At 45.9% G+C, this 21,841-nt stretch overlaps 1 protein-coding gene across 15 annotated transcripts in view; it reads right to left on the bottom strand.

The window, feature by feature from the left end:
- LOC137431152 (protein prune homolog 2) overlaps window positions 1-21,841 on the bottom strand; it is a 112,867-nt gene that overhangs the window by 54,255 nt on the left and 36,771 nt on the right. For 5 of the 15 annotated variants that reach the window (XM_078781557.1, XM_078781555.1, XM_078781554.1 and 2 more), the window contains 4 exons: window positions 7,297-7,381; window positions 5,641-5,712; window positions 3,906-3,988; window positions 915-1,124 (listed from right to left, as the gene is read on the bottom strand). In XM_078781557.1, the coding sequence (XP_078637683.1) occupies window positions 915-1,124; window positions 3,906-3,988; window positions 5,641-5,702 (355 nt within the window). In that variant the 5' untranslated portion in view covers window positions 5,703-5,712; window positions 7,297-7,381. Of the gene's footprint in view, window positions 1-914; window positions 1,125-3,905; window positions 3,989-5,640; window positions 5,713-7,258; window positions 7,382-17,781; window positions 19,984-21,841 lie in introns of those variants that run through there. The other 10 variants (XM_078781556.1, XM_078781547.1, XM_078781546.1 and 7 more) reach the window with 5 other exon arrangements.

Genomic DNA, 21,841 nt, shown 5'->3' with positions numbered 1-21,841 from the left:
CTCAAAATGTTGTGGACGGATTTGGACGAAACTTGTTGGAGAGGTTGGATGTCTGACAAGGACAAATAGAAGAGATTTTGGTGAAGATCTGGATATGGATTCGGATACAAGAATTGTTTAATTTCTAAGTGATTCTTCACCATTGAGTGATAGGGTTAAAACCGATACATAGCACGATATCTCAAAAGGTTATTGACGAGTTATGACTAAACTTGGTGGACAAGTTGGTTAGGTGACAATAACAAGCCGATTAGATTTTGTTTCAGGTCTGAATTCAGATCCGGCCTGTCAGTGGATACAAAACAAACTGTTCAGCCTGGCGGAGGTGTGGACTCTTCCGAGTGCCCTTCTAGTTTTCTGATGTACCATACTCTGTTATAGAGCGTCGGTGCTGCCGAAGCATTTATTGGCAAGGGTTATATTGGGTGGTTTGCCATTGCCTTCCCAGCAGTAGTTAGGGCAGAAATTTGGAATTTGGCCATAGTGCCGGCGACAGCTCGCTTATTCTTCACGATGGACATCATGGGATCTTTAACGTCCACCAACAAATTACAGCACATGGGATGTCCAGTTTACCATCCATCGGAGGTACAAACACATTGATGAATGACCCCGCCTGTGAAACACCACGATGGCAGTTTGTAGCTGGTTCAGGATTCAAACCCAGGCGAGACAGCTTAGAGGTGAGTGTGCATACCTCGAGCCCACCCTGCCAGCCTAGTATCTCAATTAGGTGGGTTCAAGTAACACTGATGAATACTCGGTAATATGAACGATTGCGATTTATATAAATGTATGTGGTGTTGACCAATGCGAGTACTGTTGATTAGTTGAGGGGGCACTGATGAGTTTGAGAGGTGTGGTAGCATTGCTGTGTGTGAAGGGCATTTCCCAATGGCAGGTGATGGACTTACTCTCCCACTCGAGCTCGGTGCTCTGTGCATAATCAATGGATTCTGCCTCGTCTGGTGTGTCCAAGTCATCGACGTCAAAATCCAGGTCGTCCGGAGTTTCCGCATCAGACAGTACAGAGCATTCGCTTTGGTCCAGCGATAGGCTGAAGTCTGGGGCTTGGAGCTTCCGTTTGTGTCGCTCGGTAGAGTGGGCATCCATGCTGTGGACATCTGTAAATGGGTGGGAGATGGGGAATGGAGGGAGGGATAAGTATTTCACTCAATGGTAATTATGCCACAAAAAATGTTGAAGTTCAAACTCCTTTCATTGTGCTTCAATGTATCAAGTTCAGTAAATATTATGAAACTTCTTTGCAAGACAGATTCATCACCCTTTCAACAGAACAATCTTTCCATCAGTGTTCCGGTGTTTTGTCAAGGTGAGGGTGGATTCATTCCGGGTACCAAAAGGAAGACAAATTTAAGCACTGTAACTGGACCACCAGGGATGGCAGGATAGCTCATTCGGTGGTGTACTTGCCTCTGAGCTGTGTGGTCGTGGATCTTGTCGCCAGTGGCGTCACATCCGAATAAAACTGCTGCTCTGGTGCAATGCCGGAAGAGGGCATAAAAGGTGTGCAAACTCCAAACATAAATCCGGCTGTCCCCTATGCATTTACGGTGTGGATATCAAAGATCCAGTTAGGACTGTTTCCAAAAACGTTCCACGGCTGACCGCACAAGAAGAAGACCACTCCTTTTTCATCTTCAGATGCATATGGCTGCCAAAGCAGTTTCATAGGCTATTGGACACAATCCTGGAAGGGTCACCACTACGACATAGGACATTTGAATGGCTCATTCTTCCCAGTAAGCTGGTACTCCGTTTGCTGACCTCGGAAGGATGACAGGCTGAGTCCACCCACCTGTTGTTAATTCAACGGCATGACAGGGGCTCGAACTGAAGACCCAAAGATCTGTAGCCAGCCACCTTGACCGTTAAGCCAACACCAGGCTTTGACCCCACAAGAAGCTGGGAATAATTGAGGCCGTTAACGTAGTAGTAGTAGTAGTAGTAATAGTAGTAGTAGTAATAGTAGTGGTAGTAATAGTAGTGGTAGTAGTAGTAATAGTAGTAATAGTAATAGTAGTAGTAATAGTAGTAGTAGTAGTAGTAGTAGTAGTAGTAGTAGTAATAGTAGTAGTAATAGTAGTAGTAGTAGTAGTAGTAGTAGTACGCACATTGTGTGCTGGTACATCTGGCAAAAAGTTTCCTTGTTCTGTACTATATAACTACAATTCCTGTTGTAAATAGCTGTGATGAGGACATAAATTAACTTTGATGCACACAAGAAAAATAGGGGCAATACCCCTAGGTGCTCACCTGGTAGAATAAAGTGGTATACCACACTGACTGAAGGTATTTTAAAAAGTTTTAGAGAAGAGAGCAAATACCTACTTTGGGGGGGGGGGGCTCAAACCCCCCTGTAGACATCCGTCGACCTCAATTATATTAATTCCTTGAACAAACGTTGGTGCATAACGGGTGATGTAGGTTGTGGTCAAGTTTCATGGAAATCGTGTGTGTCGTTTCTGAGGAAAAAGCAAATTCCTATTTTGGGGGGTCACATCTGGACCCACTTTGACCCCCGGTAGACCCCCGGTAGACCCCCTTAGACCACGTTTTTTTTAATGCCATGAACAAACTTGCGTTGCAGCATACCAAATATCATTTTTACCAAGTTTGGTCACAATCCCATCAGCAGTTTTGGAGAAGTTACAAGTGTTTATGAACTGACAGAGTGATGGACGGATAGAGTGATGAACAGACAGAGTGATGGACAGACAGAGTGATGGACGGACAGAGTGATGGACGGACAGAGTGATGGATGGACAGTGACGGATGGACAGAGTGACGGACTGACAGACGGAGTGATGGACGGACAGAGTGACGGACGGACGGAGTGACGGACAGATGGAGTGACGGACAGATGGAGTGACGGACAGATGGAGTGACGGACAGACGGAGTGACGGAGTGACAGACAGACGGAGTGACGGACAGACGGACAGATGGAGTGACGGACAGATGGAGTGACGGACAGATGGAGTGACGGACAGATGGAGTGACGGACAGATGGAGTGACGAACAGATGGAGTGACGAACAGATGGAGTGACGAACAGATGGAGTGACGAACAGATGGAGTGACGGACAGATGGAGTGATGGATGGACAGAGTGATGGACAGACGGAGTGATGAACAGATGGTGTGACAGACTGACGGACAGAGTGACGGATGGACAAAGTGATGGACGGACAGAGTGACGGTCGGACAGAGTGACGGACGGACAGAGTGACGGACGGACAGAGTGATGGAAGGACAGAGTGACGAACGGACAGAGTGACGGACAGACAGTGACGGATGGACAGTGATGGAAGGACAGAGTGACGGACAGACGGCGCGCCATCTCATCAGCTCCCCGGAACTACGTTCCAGGTGAGCTAACCGGTTGGATTAAAGAGAAGGAGAAGAGGAGATTGGTGGGGGCGTGGGGGAAGGGAGGATGGAGGAGGGGGAAGGGAGGAGGGGGAAGGGAGGAGGGGGAAGGGAGGAGGGGGAAGGGAGGAGGGAGGAGGGGGAAGGGGGAAGGGAGGCGGGAGGAGGGAGAAGGGAGGAGGGGGGAGGGAGGAGTGGGGAGGAGGGAGGGAGGAGTGGGGAGGGGGAAGAGAGGAGTGGGGAGGGGCAGAGAGGAGGGAGGGGGGAGGGAAGGGGTACATTGTTGGGAATTTTGACCCACCTTTATCTTTTCACATCATTTTTGCATTAGTAATAAGTAAATGTTGTCTCGACTCACGATGGTGTAAACACAGGTAAGTGCAGAGTGATATTTAAGCTGGATTTTGATTTTAGCCCACTTAGGGATTCGAACCTAGATAAGGCATTGTACAGTACATGAGTACATGCAACGAAGGACAAATCCCGACCTTGCAAGGGAAGACATCGCTACCCCACCTTGTTCTCCGGTCTGCTCACGTTCTGGTGAATCTTCTTCCTCATGCAGATAACCGTCCATTGCTAGTCGTTCAGAAACGAGCCTGGTGGTGGAGGTGTACGGTGTATATAATAAATATAAACACGTCGACGTCCTACATTGCGGACACAGTCAAGATAAATGAGATTACGGGGAGGATAGGGTACAGGGATGGGGCAGGGAGGGGTGAACACAGGGGAGGGAGATGCAGCCTGCAGGAGTAAGATGGAAACTGTAAATAAGTAAAGATATGAGTAAAAGAGATTCCATGCACAACCACAAGTCAAGACGGGATTTATGTGACAGCTGAGTGTAGAGAGGTGAGACGCACAAAGGATCAGGAGAAGGAGGGTGGAAAACCTGGGAGCATGAGCTGCATGGCAGGGAAAGGATGGTCCAAAGAATGGAGAGCAGAGGTTGCGGCAGCCATACAGATTGGGGGTGTTGGGAGAAGGGGGGTGCGAGAGGCGGACTGATTGGGAAAGAAGTAAATACGAAGAAGAAGAGGGATTGATGATTCGAGTAGATCTCGGAAAATGTGGAGGTAAGGGGTGGGAGCAGAACGAGAGGGAGGTGAGGCGGTGAGGGGTGGGGGGAGGAGGAGGAGGAGGGGGTTATAATTAAATGTGAAAGACTAAACTGACACGTCTCCTCACCCCCACCCCCTTTCACACCATCTACCTTTATTCCTATTTACTCTGGGTTATTTCCATTTACCCCCACCCCACATCTCACCTTCTCCATCTTCACCTTCACCTTCATCCGTTAGACCTTTTCACTTTCCCCATATACCCAATTCCCCCTCTTCTTTCCCACCCACACCACCATCAACCCTCGATTGTACTGTATGTAAGGTTATGCGTCCCCACAACAATTCCACACCCCTCCCCTCAACCCGAACTCTGGAACACGTTTAATTAGGAGTTGTCAAAATCTTATAAAGTTCTTACATAGCCGCTCCTTGGGTGTGGAGCTGGGACGACGCCAAGAGACTATCTGGTGTGGTGTGTACGTGTGTATGTGTCAATGTGTGTGTGTCAATGCATGTGTGTGTGTGTGTGTCAGTGTATGTGTGTGTTTTGTGTGTGTGTGTGTGTGTGTGTGTGTGTGTGTGTGTGGATGTATGCGTTTGTGTGTGTGTGTGTGTGTGTGTGTGTGTGTGTATGTATGTGTGTGTGTGTGTGTGTGTGTGTGTGTGTGTGTGTGTGTGTGTGTGTGTGTGTGTATGTATGTGTATGTGCATGTGTATGTGTATGTCTGTGTGAATAAGAGACACAGAATTGTGAGGAACAGAAATGAAAAAACGAGGTGTGTGTTTGTGTCGGTGTATGTCAGTGCGTGTGTGTGTGTTGGTTGTTATCTCCAAATGCGGGTTTCAGAAGGTGGAACGGAGCCCTCCCAGGTCTCAATGTATCCACCTTTGTGTGTGTGTGTGTGTGTTTAGATACCCCATATACATACTCCTGTCCATATAGATACCTTTGATACCTCTAAAGGTGGTTTTTATATACATACTCCTGTCCAAAGTCTAATTTCTCCGCCTCCAAAAACACAACATCAACACATTATTTCTTATGAGCCAAGGACTTAGGATGAGGAACAAAGACTTGTCCTTAAGATAAATGACGTCATCCCAGGAACAAACGTCGTTTTCATTTTTCCGGGAAAGCTTTCAAATGTGAAAATGCTGCTAATGATTGCTGTGTCGAGACAAACCTCGGGAAATCTTCATCTTGCCATTCTTCACTGGTGTCCATCCCTGCCATGGTTACCACCATTCGGTGTCTTCTGCCAAACATAACAGATGATGCCTGTAGGTTATGAGTTTAACTTTCACACATTTTGTCATATTTTCTTATTTATTTATTTTTGTTTACTTGTATTCTATATGCTTGTGTCCTTCGCATGACAGTACAAACACATATATACTAAATAGGTTCTAAAGGAGGAATTGGAGTAAAGGTTTGCAAATTGGACTGTTTTTTGGTGCTTTTGTTTAAATCTGAATACTGGACCCAACTACAAACTGTCATTCCACAGGAAGGGTGATTCATCAATGTGTGTGCCGTCCCTGAGATGTACGTTAAGCCGGGTGTCCCAACTGCCAGCATTAGTTGGTGGACGTTAAAGATCCCACAGCGTCTTTCGCAAAGAGTTCACGAGCTATCACCGACACAAGATCTGCCGGAAACCTTCTTCTGATGAAATTGCCAAAATCAACACTCTCTGCTCACCTTCACTCCTTCATTCCTCTTTACTCATCACTCCCGCCTCTGGAACAAACTCCCTCACTCTCTTCAATCCCACTCCTCCCTCCAGGTCTTTGAAACAGCTGTTCACCACCATCTCTTGTCTTCCTCCATCCAAAGCCTTGATCTTTTCTACCCCCGTTAATTCACCCCAGATACACTTATTTTTTTGGAAATCCCGACTTCTTTCTTTCCTGGAAGTTCTAGCAGTGTCCATGTCTTTTATACCTCTCCCAACCCCCCCCCCCCCTTCCCGTGCCTCCTCCCCCCAAGCCCTTTCCCTCCCACGGATCTCCCAGTGTCCCTGTTCTCTGCTGTTCTACTTGTGTGCTTCCCTCTCTCTCCCCATTTGTCTGCCGCTCCCTTTATTGTATGTTTTGTGTATCCGTTTGTCCTTTTTTGTGATTGATGTTGCCTCTTACACGAGCCTCGATGTTGTATACAAAAAAATAAAAAAAACCTGAGTAAACGACAAATTCCTGCCCTGACTAACGGGTGGAAAGGCAATGGCAAACCACCTGGTATCACCCTTGGCAAAAAACTACTTTAGCTGCCAGGAATTGCCTTCAGACAAAGCACGCAATCAATCTTCTCAGGCTCTTTTTCTCTTTTTCACTCACAATTGTTATCTTTTTCTAATTCTCTACTCTCCCTCCATTTCTCTTCGACTTTCCGTCTCAAACTTTTTAACGCCAGGGGGGTTGACTCAGCCTGTCATCCTTCCGAGGTCGGCAAATTGAGTACCAGTTCACTGGTAATTCCCTGCTTGTCGTTAAAGGCGGCAAAAAGGGTTGGCGTCAGGAAGGGCATCCGGCCGTAAAACATTGCTTCAAAAAGGGGACCGAAAAACAACAACAACCACGGTTCCCGAAAAAGGCCAACCCCCGCTTGCGGGGAAAAATGGCCTCTAAAGGTGGTTTTTTTCCGTCTCAAACTCCTTTCAAATTTCTACATTCTGTCACTATACCTGTGTGTTTCTTCTACTCACACACTCAATGCTCATCAGTGTGAACCTATCATTGCGTAATACAATCTTCATTTTAGGTGCAGAGAAAGACAATTTCATTAGAAAACCGACACCTTACACTTCACACACAATGGGAACAGGTATGGTGTGTCGTGCCTGATGGAAACAAAATGGCTTCTAATTGGAAGTCGTCGCTGCTCCTAGTATATAGGTATCTCGTGTGGGGTCTGCAGGAAACCTGCTGGGGGAGGTGTGGGGGTAAGGAAGAGCAAGATCAAAGAAAGGTGTGATTACCTCCATTGGAAGTTGTCTCAAACTCAAAGGATCAAAGAAAAGTGTGATTACCACCAGCACGGAAGGGAAAATGGAGGTTATGTTTTCACCCATGTTTGTCTCTCTGTTTGTCTGTGAGAAAGATATCTTTAAAAAGTTAAGGACGGATTCAGACGAAACTTGGCGGACAGGTTGGGTGTATGACAGGGACTTTTTTTTCAATGGAAATCGCCCCAAACAAGGCATAAAACCACTCTAGGTAAGGGGCTAAGGGAAGGTTAGATAAAGATAAGGATAAAGCAAAACAAAATAAAAGATGGGGAAAAATAACAACAATAAAATATCCAATACACAGGAAGTAGGAGAAGTCAGGTAAAATGCGATAACACCTCAAAAATGTAGGATGAAACCACGTTACCGGTAGTGATTTCCAGAGCGAGACAGCACTAGGGATAAAACTATATGCATAGCCTTTCGTTCTGCACTTTGGATCAGCTTATAGTGCATGGATGTGCAGAGATGGCAAACAGAGTCTTGCGTCCAAACACTCGTACGGGACGAACCAAGTTAGAAAGTCCAACATAATATTTGCCATGAAAATATCCGTAGAACAAACCAAGAGTGGAAACTGACCTACAGACCACTATCGGGGATGCCTCTTCGTGGTGGTTGTACCCCACAACGCAAGTCGAGGTCCAAATCTTCCCCATTCTTCCCTGCTGCCCGGATTCGTCAGGGCAGTGCGGTCACGGTCAGTGTCGAATGGTCCCCATGGACTGGCCATTTCCCTCTTGTCTCTGTCTCTTTTCTCTCCCTCTCTCTCTCTTTAACCCTGTCGTGGCCCTGACCTCTTGAAGGTGATGGCACACTTTCCTGGATGTGGGGGATCTGGGTCGCTCTTGTGAGATCGATCAGCTGTCTCCGTGCCTCAGGCTTGTTCGAGAGAACCGTCCGGGGCTATACAACAACAACTTACCTACAGTGAGAGAGCGGTTGAAGAGTTGAACCCATCTCTTCATCAACCAGGTTGACTATGTGCTCCTGAAGCATATCAAGTAAAGATAAGTGGCAGACTGCTGCTCCAGCCCAAATGTTGCAACAGTACTCCATAAGTGGAGGTATAGTTGTCATATACAGGTACAAAACAGCATCAGGAAGTAAATATCTCAGCACTCAATAAAGACAACCAACTCTCTGGAGGCGCTCTTCGCAATACCAGAAATGTACTTATCCCAACCGAGGTTAGAGGAGATTTCCAAACCAAAAAGCCGAAGCTCAGATGATTCCATTAAGGTTGAAGACCCCATCAGCAAAGAAAAGAAAGACATGTTTCTAGAGTGAGATATGAACAACAATTTCGTTTTCTTTGCATTGAAGATTACCAGCCAGTCATGCCCCCACTTCAACACATTCTCTAAATCATTGTCCAGAGAAACTCCAACCTCATTACGAGTGGCATTGAGTGAACCAGCAGATGTACAGTAAAGTGAGGAGTCATCAGCATACATGGCGAGCTGATACAGAACATTACCAGGAAGATCATTGATATTTAAACAAGGAACAGAGTCGGACCAAGAATACAGCCCTTTGGAACACCAGAATTGATGGAGCAAGTAGGAGAGGATTGACCCTCAAGTACCACCTTCATCTTGCGATTTGTAAAGAAAGCTGAGATGATTGAATGCATCACTCCAGATACACCATACAACTGAAGCTTGTGGAGCAGATCCTTGTGCCACACTTTATCCAAGGCTTTTGAGATATCCAAAGCAACGAATCGAGCTTCACCCTTGAGCTCCAATGCCCTGTTGAAATGATCCATAATTAAGGAGAGCAGATCACCAGTAGAGCGAGAATAGCGAAAATCATACTGGCAGTCGGTGAGAAGTTCCTTGTCCTCCAGATGGCTGAGAAGTTCTTCATTGATGAAGCATTCAAATACCTTACTTATTACAGGAAACATGCTGATGGGGTGATAGTTACTTGGCTCAGAATGCTCACCGGCACCCTTGAAAACAGGGACAACACTAGCCACTTTCCAGGATGAAGGACACCCCGATGCAGACAAGCACAGGTTGTATAGCTTGGCAAGAATCGATGACAGTTCAGGAAGATGACACCTTCACTACAATCACAGGGATTCCATTAGGAGCAGTCGCTTTTGAGGCATCTAGGGTACAAATAATTCTGGCAACCTTCTTAGGAGTGATAAATAAAACGGCAATATCAGAGCTTGTACGAGATGGAAAATCAGGAAGAGGGTGTCTCTGCTCATTGAGGGTAGAATTAGAAACAAAGCAATTTGAAAAGAGGTTGGCCTTATCCAGAGGTGAAGTAACAACCTCAGGTCGATGAAAGAGAGGAGATATAGAAGATTTATTGTGATTGAGTACACTGTTGGCAATCTACCAAGTCCCGAGAGCCAAGCCGCTGAGTCGCAATGGAATCGGCTACCGAAGCAGCATATCGTTGCTTGGCATCCTCAATAACTCTTTTACAGTGGTTACTTGCTTTGCAGAACGGACATTTGGACTCCAGAGACCCTTGCACATGGTACTTACTACTTGAAAAAGTGGTTGCGATGAGCAATTGAAGATGCGCAAGCCGGAGTGAACCATGGACAGGAATGAACCTTCACTTGATAGATACATGAGGGAATATAAATGTCCATACCAATACGAATCCATTTGGATATTTCCTCAGCAGCCATATCAGGACCAAGACTAAAAGCTGAGGTCCATGGCACACCAGCAAGAAATGAACGAAATCCATCCCAATAATTCAAATTGATTCGATTTTCGTGAAGATCCAGATACGAGAATTTCTTAAGTGATATACAGTACACATTGGCCTGCAAAAGTATTCACCCCCTCCAAAGTTTGAAAAGAAATGTTTTATTTCTCATCCCATAATGCCCTGTGGATCTCGGGTTATATTTAAGAAGGTGGAGAAAGTTCTTTCAACCCTCGACTCTGACTCGGCTACTGGACCGGACGGCATCAGTTCACGTGTCCTAAAAACGTGCTCTGATGCTCTTTCACATCCTCTCTCTGCCCTTTTAACCCTGTTATTTGCACTGTCATCTTCCATCTTGGAAGATTGGAAATGTGCCAACATCACCGCATCACCACATAAACAAGGTGCAAAACCCAATGCCCTTAACGACAGATCTATCATCTTACTTATAATCATCAGCAAGGTCAGGGAATCCATCATCGTAGTTGACATCAAATCCTTCCTATTCTCCAACAGTCTGATCTCAAGCCATCAATTCAGGTCACACTACACTGGACATGCTGCTTTTGCTCTCCCAACAATGGATGGAAGCCTTCATTGTCAGACATTAGATCGGGGTCATCTCTCTGGTCATATCTTGAGCATTTGATAGTACAGTTTGTCACCCTGCCTTGCTGTCCACACTCCCTGCCTGTGGCATCAACGGAACAGAATCCTTTCATCTTCTATCCCTGTCAAGGCTGGAATGCCCCAAGGCAGTGTTCTCGGCCTAGTCCTATTCCTGATCTTCATAAATGGTCTCTCTGTCTCTCTGAAAAATCCTCTTTATCTATTTGCTAAAGACTCCACACTGCCGTAACATCCATCGTCCTTCAGACAGACAGGTCTCACTGCAGATAGACAGGATCCGTAACACCCAGCCTCTTCCCTCACTGCAGATCTTGATAGAATCCCGAACTGGTCCAGCACTTGGAATATGTCTTTCAATCTTAACAAATCTCACACTCTCACTTTCTCACTTTCTCTCTGAAAAGACCATCTGGCGAACCTTCCCATCTACTTTCTTAACAATGAACCCTCTGGAAAAAGGTCAGTCACTCAAACCTTTTGGGCATCATTATCGGCCGTGAAACCACCCAGTATAACCCTCGTCAAAAAACTGTTTCGGTAACACCAATGCTCTGCAAAGACGATGGTATATCAAGATTAGCTATGATTTTTCTTGGGCAAACCATATATCAAAGTTGTCTTCCAAAGCCAGGCATCCTCCGGCATGCAAGGTCCTTCCACACCTGAACTGTTATCCATATACAAGGACTTCATCAGTAGCTTCATGGAATACAGCTCTCTCTCCTCTGGGCTGGCGTCACACCTCAAGGATAGCAGATCACCAGTAATCACACCTTAAGGACAGCAGCTTGATGTCATGAAAACCTGGTCCATAAAAATCTTTGGAATTTCCTGCGATGAAGCTGAGTCTATGGGCCTATATCACTTTCCAATCGCCGACAGGTCAGTGTTCTCACTGTTATCTACCGCCTCCTTTCTGGTCTTGCACCCTCTGACCTTCCCATGCTCGGCCACACTCTCCCCCAGGTTTCTGCAGGGCAAACACTGCTTACCAGCAAGCAGCAACCCCCTTCTGGTGAAACTCCCAAAATCCAGAAACACTGCTCAGCTCCACTCTTTTGCTCCTCTTTTTTCCAATCCTTGGAACCAACTTCCACATCTCTTCAATTTCATTCTTCCCTCCCGGTCTTCAGGACAGCTGTTCACCACCATGTCAGATAATCTCCGATTCAAAACCATGTTTTCTACCCCCATTAGCCCACCGCCCCCACCCCCCAAACCAAACTCTTTCCAGGTTTCCAGATTTTCCCTCCACTTATATGATTTATATCTGTGGCTGTATTCACCTTATTCACCCCATGTGTCCTCCCCTAGCACTTATTCTTCCGCAAGTCCCTTGTTCCTCCAAATGTCACTCCAGTTTGTCCTTTAACCCTGTCGTTGGTGTGCCACCCCTCCCCCCTCTTTTTGTACCATTCTTTATTACCCTTGCCAGAGGAGAGGGTATTGCATTTGAGTCCGATTGTTTGTCTGTCTGTCTGTGTGTTTGTCTGTTTGTTTGTCCACACAGAATAAATATGATTTCCTCTGCAACTGTTGGTCCGATTGACAAGAAATTTTCACCATAGGTGCAACTCCACCTGTAGAATTTTTTAATGATAATTATGACGTCATAGGTCACGTAGTTCGGCCGCCATCTTGGAAAAATCTAAAATGTTTGCACCTCTATATCTCGGAAAGCACTCAATAGAAAAAATTGAGACATGGCTCATTGTAAAGAACTCTCCATGGGGAATAAAATATGTTAATGATGATGTCATCGCTGCCTCCATTATGACGTCAGAATTTGACAAGTACAAAACGTCGTCCGATCAAGATGAAATTTTTGAGCATAATCGAGGAATAAATTAGTTCAGAAAAAAAATAATGATGACGTCATTGGTCATGTGGTTCGGCCGCCATATTTGTTTTAACACAAAAACCTTAAAAACCACTGAAAATACATCCTGGTGAGGGTTTGCAATCTGATTTTTTTTGGATTAAAAAAAATAAATTTGTATACAAGATCGAGGCTCCTGAAAGAGCTAACATTAATCACAGCAAAAGTCAAACCGACACATAAAACACAAAATAAGGGGAGCGGTAGACAAGATGGGGAGAGAGTGGGAAGGACACAAACACAACATTTGAGAGCAGGGACATCGAGAGAACTGTGGGAGGGAGAGGGCTTGGGGGGGGGGGGGGGAGGAGGGAGAGGTATAAAACATATGGACACATTGCTCTTTTTCTTGTCTGTTCTGTTTCCTCCTGGTCCATTCTGGGTTCTCGCTTTTTCACGAGCCTCGACACTGTATACAAAAAATAAATTGGATTTACTGACTGGTGCCAGATCTGTTTGAATAACGAACGGCAGGCAACACTGCCATTAATACCTCCAATAACAATGGATGCCATGTCTGCAGTACATAGTCAGCATGAACAAGGGCTTAGTGTCTGCAGAAATAAACACACACATGACATACTATAATCATAATCTTGTGGTTTTTTGGGGGGAGTGTGGGCGGAAGCTTGCTTTTCTCAATTCCTAAATGCTTCCTTCGTGTTGCCTTGTTAAACAGATGGTGGGATTTAGAGAATGCATCTGCAACCATATACGTGTAAAGAATTACGTAAAGCCTCTTGGCCAGTGCCATATAGCCAGGAAGACGTTTTGTTCGTTTCGTACAATATCTAAAATCACGCACATGAATACAGCATATAGGATTTGAAAAGGTCCTAAATGGGAACACCAACCAGGTAGCCAGGGAATGAAAAGTTATAAACAGTAAATATAGCCACAAGAGAAACTAGAACAGCACTCAGTGGAACCTGTACAGTTTACGTTTTGTATCCACTGACAGGTCAGATCTGCATCCCGACCTGAAGCAAAATCGAATCGGCTTGTTCCTGTCACATACCCAACTCATTCACCACGTTTCGTCATAAGTCGTCCATAACTTTTTGAAATATCATGCTCTATATCGTTTTTGGACTCATCTCTCATGATGGTAAAGAATCACTTAGAGTAAAAAAAAAAAAAAAAATGTTCGTATTCAGATCCGGATTTTCACGAAAAATCGAATGAAGTCTTTCTTGGCACACACCCAACTCATCCACCAAGTTTCATCCTAATCCGTTACACAGCTTTTTGAGAGAGACAAACAAACGAGTGAAAATATAACCTACGTACACCAAAGGACAGCGGAGGAAATAAGTGATGATAAAAGTGATCTTTGCATACGGTTCTTTGGCTTTTTCTGATATGAATGCAAACATCACCTTGTCCACAGAAAGATACATGTGATTAACAAGAGTTTACAAATAATGTCGATGTAATAAATAATAATGGAGGGTTGGGTAGGATGGCCTGGATGTACTCACACTCGCCTCTGAGCTGTCCAGCCTGGCTTTGGATGATCTGGAGGTATGCACACTCGTCTCTGAGCTGTCTACCCTGTGTTTGGATGGCTTGGACGTACGCACACTCGTCTCTGAGCTGTCTACCCTGTGTTTGGATGGCTTGGAGGTATGCACACTCGTCTCTGAGCTGTCTACCCTGTGTTTGGATGGCTTGGACGTACGCACACTCGTCTCTGAGCTGTCCAGCCTGGGTTTGGATGATCTGGAGGTATGCACACTTGCCTGAGCTGTCTACCCTGTGTTTGGATGGCTCGGAGGTACTCACACTCGCCTCTGAGCTGTCCAGCCTGGCTTTGGATGATCTGGCGGTATGCACACTTGCCTGAGCTGTCTACGCTGTGTTTGGATGGCTCGGAGGTACTCACACTCGCCTCTGAGCTGTCCAGCCTGGCTTTGGATGATCTGGCGGTATGCACACTTGCCTGAGCTGTCTACCCTGTGTTTGGATGGCTCGGAGGTACTCACACTCGCCTCTGAGCTGTCCAGCCTGGCTTTGGATGATCTGGCGGTATGCACACTTGCCTGAGCTGTCTACGCTGTGTTTGGATGGCTCGGAGGTACTCACACTCGCCTATGAGCTGTCCAGCCTGGCTTTGTATGATCTGGAGGTATGCACACTCGCGTATGAGCAGTCTACCCTGGGTTTGGATGGCCAGGAGGTACTCACACTCGCCTCTGAGCTGTCCAGCCTGGCTTTGGATGATCTGGAGGTATGCACACTCGCCTCTGAGCAGTCTACAATGGGTTTGGATGATCTGGCGGTATGCACACTTGCCTGAGCTGTCTACCCTGTGTTTGGATGGCTCGGAGGTATGCACACTCGTCTCTGAGCTGTCTAGCCTGGGTTTGGATGGCTTGGACGTACGCACACTCGTCTCTGAGCTGTCCAGCCTGGGTTTGGATGATCTGGAGGTATGCACACTCATCTCTGAGCTGTCTACCCTGTGTTTGGATGGCTTGGAGGTATGCACAATCGTCCCTGAGCTGTCTACCCTGTGTTTGGATGGCTTGGAGGGATTCACACTCATCTCTGAGCTGTCTACCCTGTGTTTGGATGGCTTGGAGGTATGCACACTCGTCTCTGAGCTGTCTACCCTGTGTTTGGATGGCTTGGAGGTATGCACACTCATCTCTGAGCAGTCTACCCTGTCTACCCTGTGTTTGGATGGCTTGGAGGTATGCACACTCGTCCCTGAGCAGGCTACCCTGTGTTTGGATGGCTTGGAGGTATGCACACTCGTCTCTGAGCTGTCTACCCTGTGTTTGGATGGCTTGGAGGTATGCACACTCATCTCTGAGCAGTCTACCCTGTCTTCCCTGTGTTTGGATGGCTTGGACGTATGCACACTCGTCCCTGAGCTGTCTACCCTGGGTTTGGATGGCTTGGAGGTACGCACACTCGTCTCTGGGCTGTATACCCTGTGTTTGGATGGCTTGGAGGTATGCACACTCGTCTCCGAGCTGTCTACCCTGTGTTTGGATGGCTTGGAGGTACGCACACTCGTCTCTGAGCTGTCTACCCTGTGTTTGGATGGCCGGGATGTACGCACACTCGTCTCTGAGTGGTCTAGCCAAGGTGTGTATGGTCTGGACGTACGCACACTCGCCTCTGAGCTGTCTCGCCTGGGTTTGTTTGGTCTGGAGGTATGCACACTCGTCTCTGAGCTGTCTAGACTGGGATTGGATGGCCTGGATGTACGCACACTCGTCTCCGAGCTGTCTAGACTGGGATTGGATGGCCTGGACGTACGCACACTCGCCTCTGAGCGGTCTAGCCTGGGTTTGGATGGCTTGGAGGTACGCACACTCGCCTCTGAGTGGTCTAGCCTGGGTTTGGATGGGCTGGAGGGAAGCACACTCGTCTCTGAGCGGTCTCGCCTGGGTTTGGATGGCTTGCAGGTACGCACACTCGCCTCTGAGCTGTATCGTCTGGGATTGGATGAGCTGGAGGTACACACACTCACCTCTGAGCTGTCCAGCAGCCTGTATTCAGATGGCACGGAGGTGCACACACTCGACTCTAAGCCGTCTAGCCTGGGTTCTGAATCTCAACCCAGTTATAAACCATCATCCTGGTGTTTCACAGTCAGGGTGATTCATCAATGTGCTTACTGTCCCTCCACTAGCCCCCGTTCCTCCACACATTTCTATTTCTCCAAGTCTCTCCCTATTTTGTCATTCATCCCTGCTTTTGCTGTGTTTGTTTCTCCCCTATCCCCCCCCCCCCCCACTCTCTCTCTGCTGTTACTTTTGTTCCGTAATGTCCTGATCCATTCCACGTTCTTGCTCCTCCACAAGCCTTGACTTTGTGTACAAAACATAGGGGCAATACCCCTGGCGCTAACCTGGCAGAATAAACAGTATACTGCATGACTAAAGGTATTTTAAACCAATTTCAATGCTTGCTAGAAGACAGGGCAGCATGTAGACAAACAAACAAAAAATACCTATTTTGGGGGACAACCCCCCCCCCCCCCCCCCTTCCCACCCCATGTACCTCCTCAGACCCCAATGTTTCCAATGCTTTGAGCAAACATTAGTACATCATGGATGATGAAGGTTGTGGTGAAGTTTCATCAAAATTGTGTGTGTAGGTTCTGAGAAAAAAGCAAATACCTATTTTGGGGGGAAAGCCCCCTCCCCCACCCCCCATAGACCAGCTTAGACCCCAATATTTTTAAATGCCAGGAGCAAACTTTGGTACAACATGGGTGATTAAGGTTGTGGTGAAGTTATCAGAATTGCATGTGTAGTTTCTGAGAAGAAAGCAAATACCGATTTTGGGGGGCAACCCTCCATATACCCCCAAAGGGGCAGATTTTTTTTAATGCCGTGAACAAATTTTGGTACGTAGTGGGTGGTGAAGGTTGTGGTGAAGTTTCATCGAAATCGTGTGTGTAGTTTCAGAGAAGAAAGCAAATTCCTATTTTAAGGGGTCAAGCCTGCATCCACTTTGACCCCCGGTAGACCCCCTCAGACCCCGATTTTTTAAATTCCGTGAACAAACTTTATTCACAACACAACAAATATCATTTGTGCCAAATTTGGTGGGAATCACATCAGCGGTTTCGGAGAAGAAGTTTCAAGTGTTTACGGACGGATGGACTGACGGACGACGCGACATCGCATAAGCTCACCTAAACATCGTTCCAGGTGAGAATAAAAAAACGTGACACCTACAGTGTATGCTGTCCTTTACTTCTTAAGTTACACTACATTGCTAAAACAGTCTAACCCCCACTCTAGCGGGGAAAATGGCCTTAAAACGATCATTCATTCATTCATTCATATATATATATGATATATACGATATACACACACACACACACACACACACACACACACACACACACACACACACACACACACACACACACACACACACACACACACACACACACACACACACATTCATCCTTGATGGAGAGTATGTTAAGAACATGTAACTTGTGTATACTCCAATGCAGTCTAAGCTTCGAGTTTATTTGTGGGAGAGGAGGTGAGGGAAGGGTTGTTAACACTTTAAATAACTGATTAAAACAATGTCACTTTTATAGAAAAGCAATGGGTACAGTTAATACTTGATTGTGATGATGGACCAACCTTCCATTCTCGTATTCATCTCCCGCTGTTTTCTGTTGTTCGAACAGAAGCAATGGTCTTGTGGCTCGTTGGGACTCCGAAGTTCCCAAGACGATGTCACCCGATTCATTTTGTCGGTCCTCCATGACCTCTTTACGTCGTGACAAGATCTCCTTTTCAACCATTTCACCCGTTTTTTCCGCATCCCCACACTGTTCGTCATCAGTTCCAAACTGCTTCTCCAGGCTTTGATGGTCTTCCCCTGCTACATCCTCAAAGGCCCACCGATCCGTGTTCCACCATCTGCTGCTATTCCTCACGGTTGGGCTGTTGGATGGAAGCGGTGTTTTCCCAGGTGAGAAAGTTGCTTCATCTTCTTCGGAATCATTGTCTGGATCTGAAAGGTCACACGTGAGATGAAGATACCGTAAGATTCCGTTTGTCTGCATTTCACTTGCAGATTTCAATGAGAAACTTGCGTCTTCAGAAACGGTCACTTCGTTTCCCACTGAATCTGTGAGCTCTTTTCCCTCGCCATTGCTGTTTCTGGAAACTGTAGCAGGGTCAGGTTCATTGTCCAGGATGTTTTTCTCAAGATTGCTTATTTCCATCTATTTCAAGGCTAGGTAGAGCCAAAGTGGCAGATCTCGAGGGACATTTATTTCTCAATTCAAGGCTTCCTGTTTGTTTCTGGCAGCACTGTGAAGCATTGGGCACTCCTATTAAGAAGTTTCGTTTCTCCAAACCAGCAGCAGCTGCATAGAGTTCCTCCGAATCCAGATCTCTCATCTGCACAAGCCTCTCACCAGCTTTCGCACACAGTTTCTCCAGAAATTTGAAAGAGATAACTGTTGGACGAGGTAAATACTTAAACCTGTGCTCCAAGGACGAGGCACGAGGACTGGCATGCCACAGATGAATGAGGCAAAATGCCAAGCAGGGCGTGTGATTCGGACGTCTATGTTTCTCCTTTCCCTCCCCAGTGACCATTTCCTCTTAGTCAATGCCTTGGCTGAGCTGTTGGCTGTAGATAAGCCCTCTAGTAACGACACAGCAGTTTGTGTATTATTTTTTTCAAGAGTACAGGTTAGCAAAATTTGAACCCTTCCACACATGTGAAGGACCCACACAAACATGTCCCATGATTACCTCCACCGTTTTCAACCCTGTTTGTTTTGTTTTTATGTAAGCTGGATATTTCAAAAGTTGTGGACAGATTCGGACGAAACTAGGTGAATGAGTTGGGTGGGTGACAAGAACAAGCCGATTCGATTTTGGTTCAGGTCTGGATCCACATCCGACCCATCAGTGCATACAAAACGTAAACTGTTCATTCTGGCGGAGGTACGCGCTCTACCGAGTGCCATTCTGGTTCTTCAGAAGATCTCATCGACATCCGATGGATAAATCTCAGGTAGAATGAGAACATTTTTTTTGTAAGAAGCAAAATGCCACGTTATCTCAAAGTATTGATTTCCAATGGATGTAGTGTCGAAAGGCATTTAAAGATGGGAATTTGATGAAGGATTCTCATGTGCAATGAATGTATGGAAGGCCCATACACTCGCTGTACATGAGGTTTGCATTTCTCAAAAAGATTGTTCTTGTTGATGTGCCTGTACTGAGTACTCTCTTGAGGTTAACGTGAAATGATAGGTGACGGTATTGCATTCTTCCTCTAATTTCAAATGCAACACATGACTGCAGGTAGTAGCATTTGCTGGGGCCGTGACAGTGCCGCTGACGCAATGCCCCTTTGTAGGTTAAGGCAAGAGTTTGTAATTTGTTCCACGGTTCTGGCGATAACTTGTCTACTCTTCGTAGACACAGATCCATCAGATCTTTAACGCCTACGAACTAATGCTGACAGATGGAACGCCCAGCTTAACGTCCATCCGAAGCACGGCACGCACACTGCTTGCGAAACACCGGGATGACAGCTTATAGCTGGGTCAGAATTGAAACCCAATATTGATAGCTGAAAGGTGAGTGTGCATGCCTCTGAAATACCATACCAGTTACCAGCCAAGGGGCTGCCTGAAAGACTCACGCTCTACAGGTCACAACAGGTGGGCGGCATTTTTCCATAACGTGGATTGAAACCGGACAAAACCAGACGATCCCGGACGATGCCCACATATATACACAGGTCTAAAGTCCCATAGAAAACCAATCGGACAATCCCATAGGAAAATGGACCAGTAGGATCTACTGGTTTCAATAAGGAAAGTGAAATAATAATAATAATAATAATTCATTTATTTTGTATAGCGCTTTTCCAGAAGCCCAAAGGCGCTTTGACAGAGTGGCAAACATAATGCATAACAATACATGAAAACATAATGCATGCATGATGCATAATGCAAACATAATGCATAACAATACATGAAAACAACAATTGCAAAAAGACAAGAATCAATAGGGAAATATTTAAAGCAAAAGGAGGGAGAAGGAGAAGAGATAGTCAGGGGTTAAATGCTGTGGGTTGAATGTTGAATGCAGTGTTGAACAGGTGGGTCTTTAGTGATGTTTTGAATGTGGTGAGTGAGGAGGAGTCTCTGATGGTGTGAGGTAGTGAGTTCCAGAGGGTGGGAGCAGCGATGGAGAAGGCCCTGTCCCCCCAGGATCTGAATTTGGTCCGGATGGAGGGGGTCAGGAGCTTGGTACCAGCAGAGCGGAGGTTGCGGGTGGGAGTGTGTCTGGAGAGGAGGTCAGCCAGGTAGGATGGGGCCAGGTTATGGAGGGCTTTGTATGTCAAGAGGAGGATTTTGTACTGGATTCTCTGGGGGATGGGGAGCCAGTGTCCAGATCCAGAAATTGATTTTTTTCTACTGATCCAGTATTTGATCTGATCTACTGATCTACTACTACTACTGATCCAGGTAATAACAAATTCTGGATCAGTAGATCAGATCAAATACTGGATCAGTAGAAAAAAATCAATTTTAAAAAACAGGGGCAACAACCCCAGCGCTCACTTGGTAGAATAAGCATTACACTGCACCGACTAAAGGTATTTTAAACCAATTTCAATGCTTGCTAGAAGACAGGACAACATGTAGAATCATATTAACATAATCATAAGACTTCAAACAAACAAAAAAAAAACTCTTTTGGGGGGAAAGCATTGGTGGTAATCGTCTTATCCCCACCCCACATAGGCCACCTTCGACCCCCATTTTTTAAATGCCAGGAACAAACTTTGGTACATCATGGGTGATTAAGGTTGTGGTTAAGTTTCATCGGAATTACCTGTGTAGTTTCTGAGAAGAAAGTAAACACCTATTTTGGGGGGAAAACCCCTAGTACACCCTCAAAGGGGCATTTGTTTTTATGCCATGAACAAACTTTGGTACATCACAGGTGGTGAAGGTTGTGGTCAAGTTTCATCGAAATCGTGTGTGTAGTTTCATCAAAGAAAGCAAATATCCATTTTGGGGGGTCAAACCTGCATCCAATTTGACCCCCCAGAGACCCCCTCAGACTTCGATTTTCTTAGTGCTGTGAACAGTCTTCGGTACATCACAGGTGATGAAGGTTGTGATAAAGTTTCATCGAAATAGTGTGTGTAGTTTCAGAGGTAATAACAAATTCCTATTTTGGGGGGTCAAACCTGGACCTACTGTGACCCCCGGTAAACCCCCTTAGACCCTGATTATTTTAATGCCGTGAACAACCTTTAGTCACAACACAAGAAATATCATTTGTGCCAAATTTTATCGCAATCCCATCAGCGGTTTCGGAGAGAAGTTTTAAGTGTTTACGGACGGACGGACAGACAGACAGATGGACGACGCGCCATCTCATAAGCTTCCCTAAACTTCGTTACAGGTGAGCTAACCAGTAGGTCAATGGGACCAGTAGGAAACCAATAGAATACCAATATAAAAATGAATATGATTGAAATAAGCAATTGACATACAGTATGTGGGAAAATTACATGCTCAGTCTGGGAATTGAACCCAGGTCTTCTGGTGAAATGTACATGTGCTCTGCCATCTGAACTATTTGACTCTTGGATGGCCTGTCAAAAAGAGGGAAAACACTGTAATAAAGAACATGGCTATAACTCTATTCAATA

The sequence above is a fragment of the Myxine glutinosa genome, chromosome 7, assembly GCF_964187855.1.
Source record: "Myxine glutinosa chromosome 7, kmMyxGlut1.1, whole genome shotgun sequence".
Taxonomy (NCBI): Eukaryota; Metazoa; Chordata; class Myxini; order Myxiniformes; family Myxinidae; genus Myxine; species Myxine glutinosa.
Note: the sequence above shows the minus strand (reverse complement) of the source record. Positions and strands in the feature narration are given on the sequence as shown.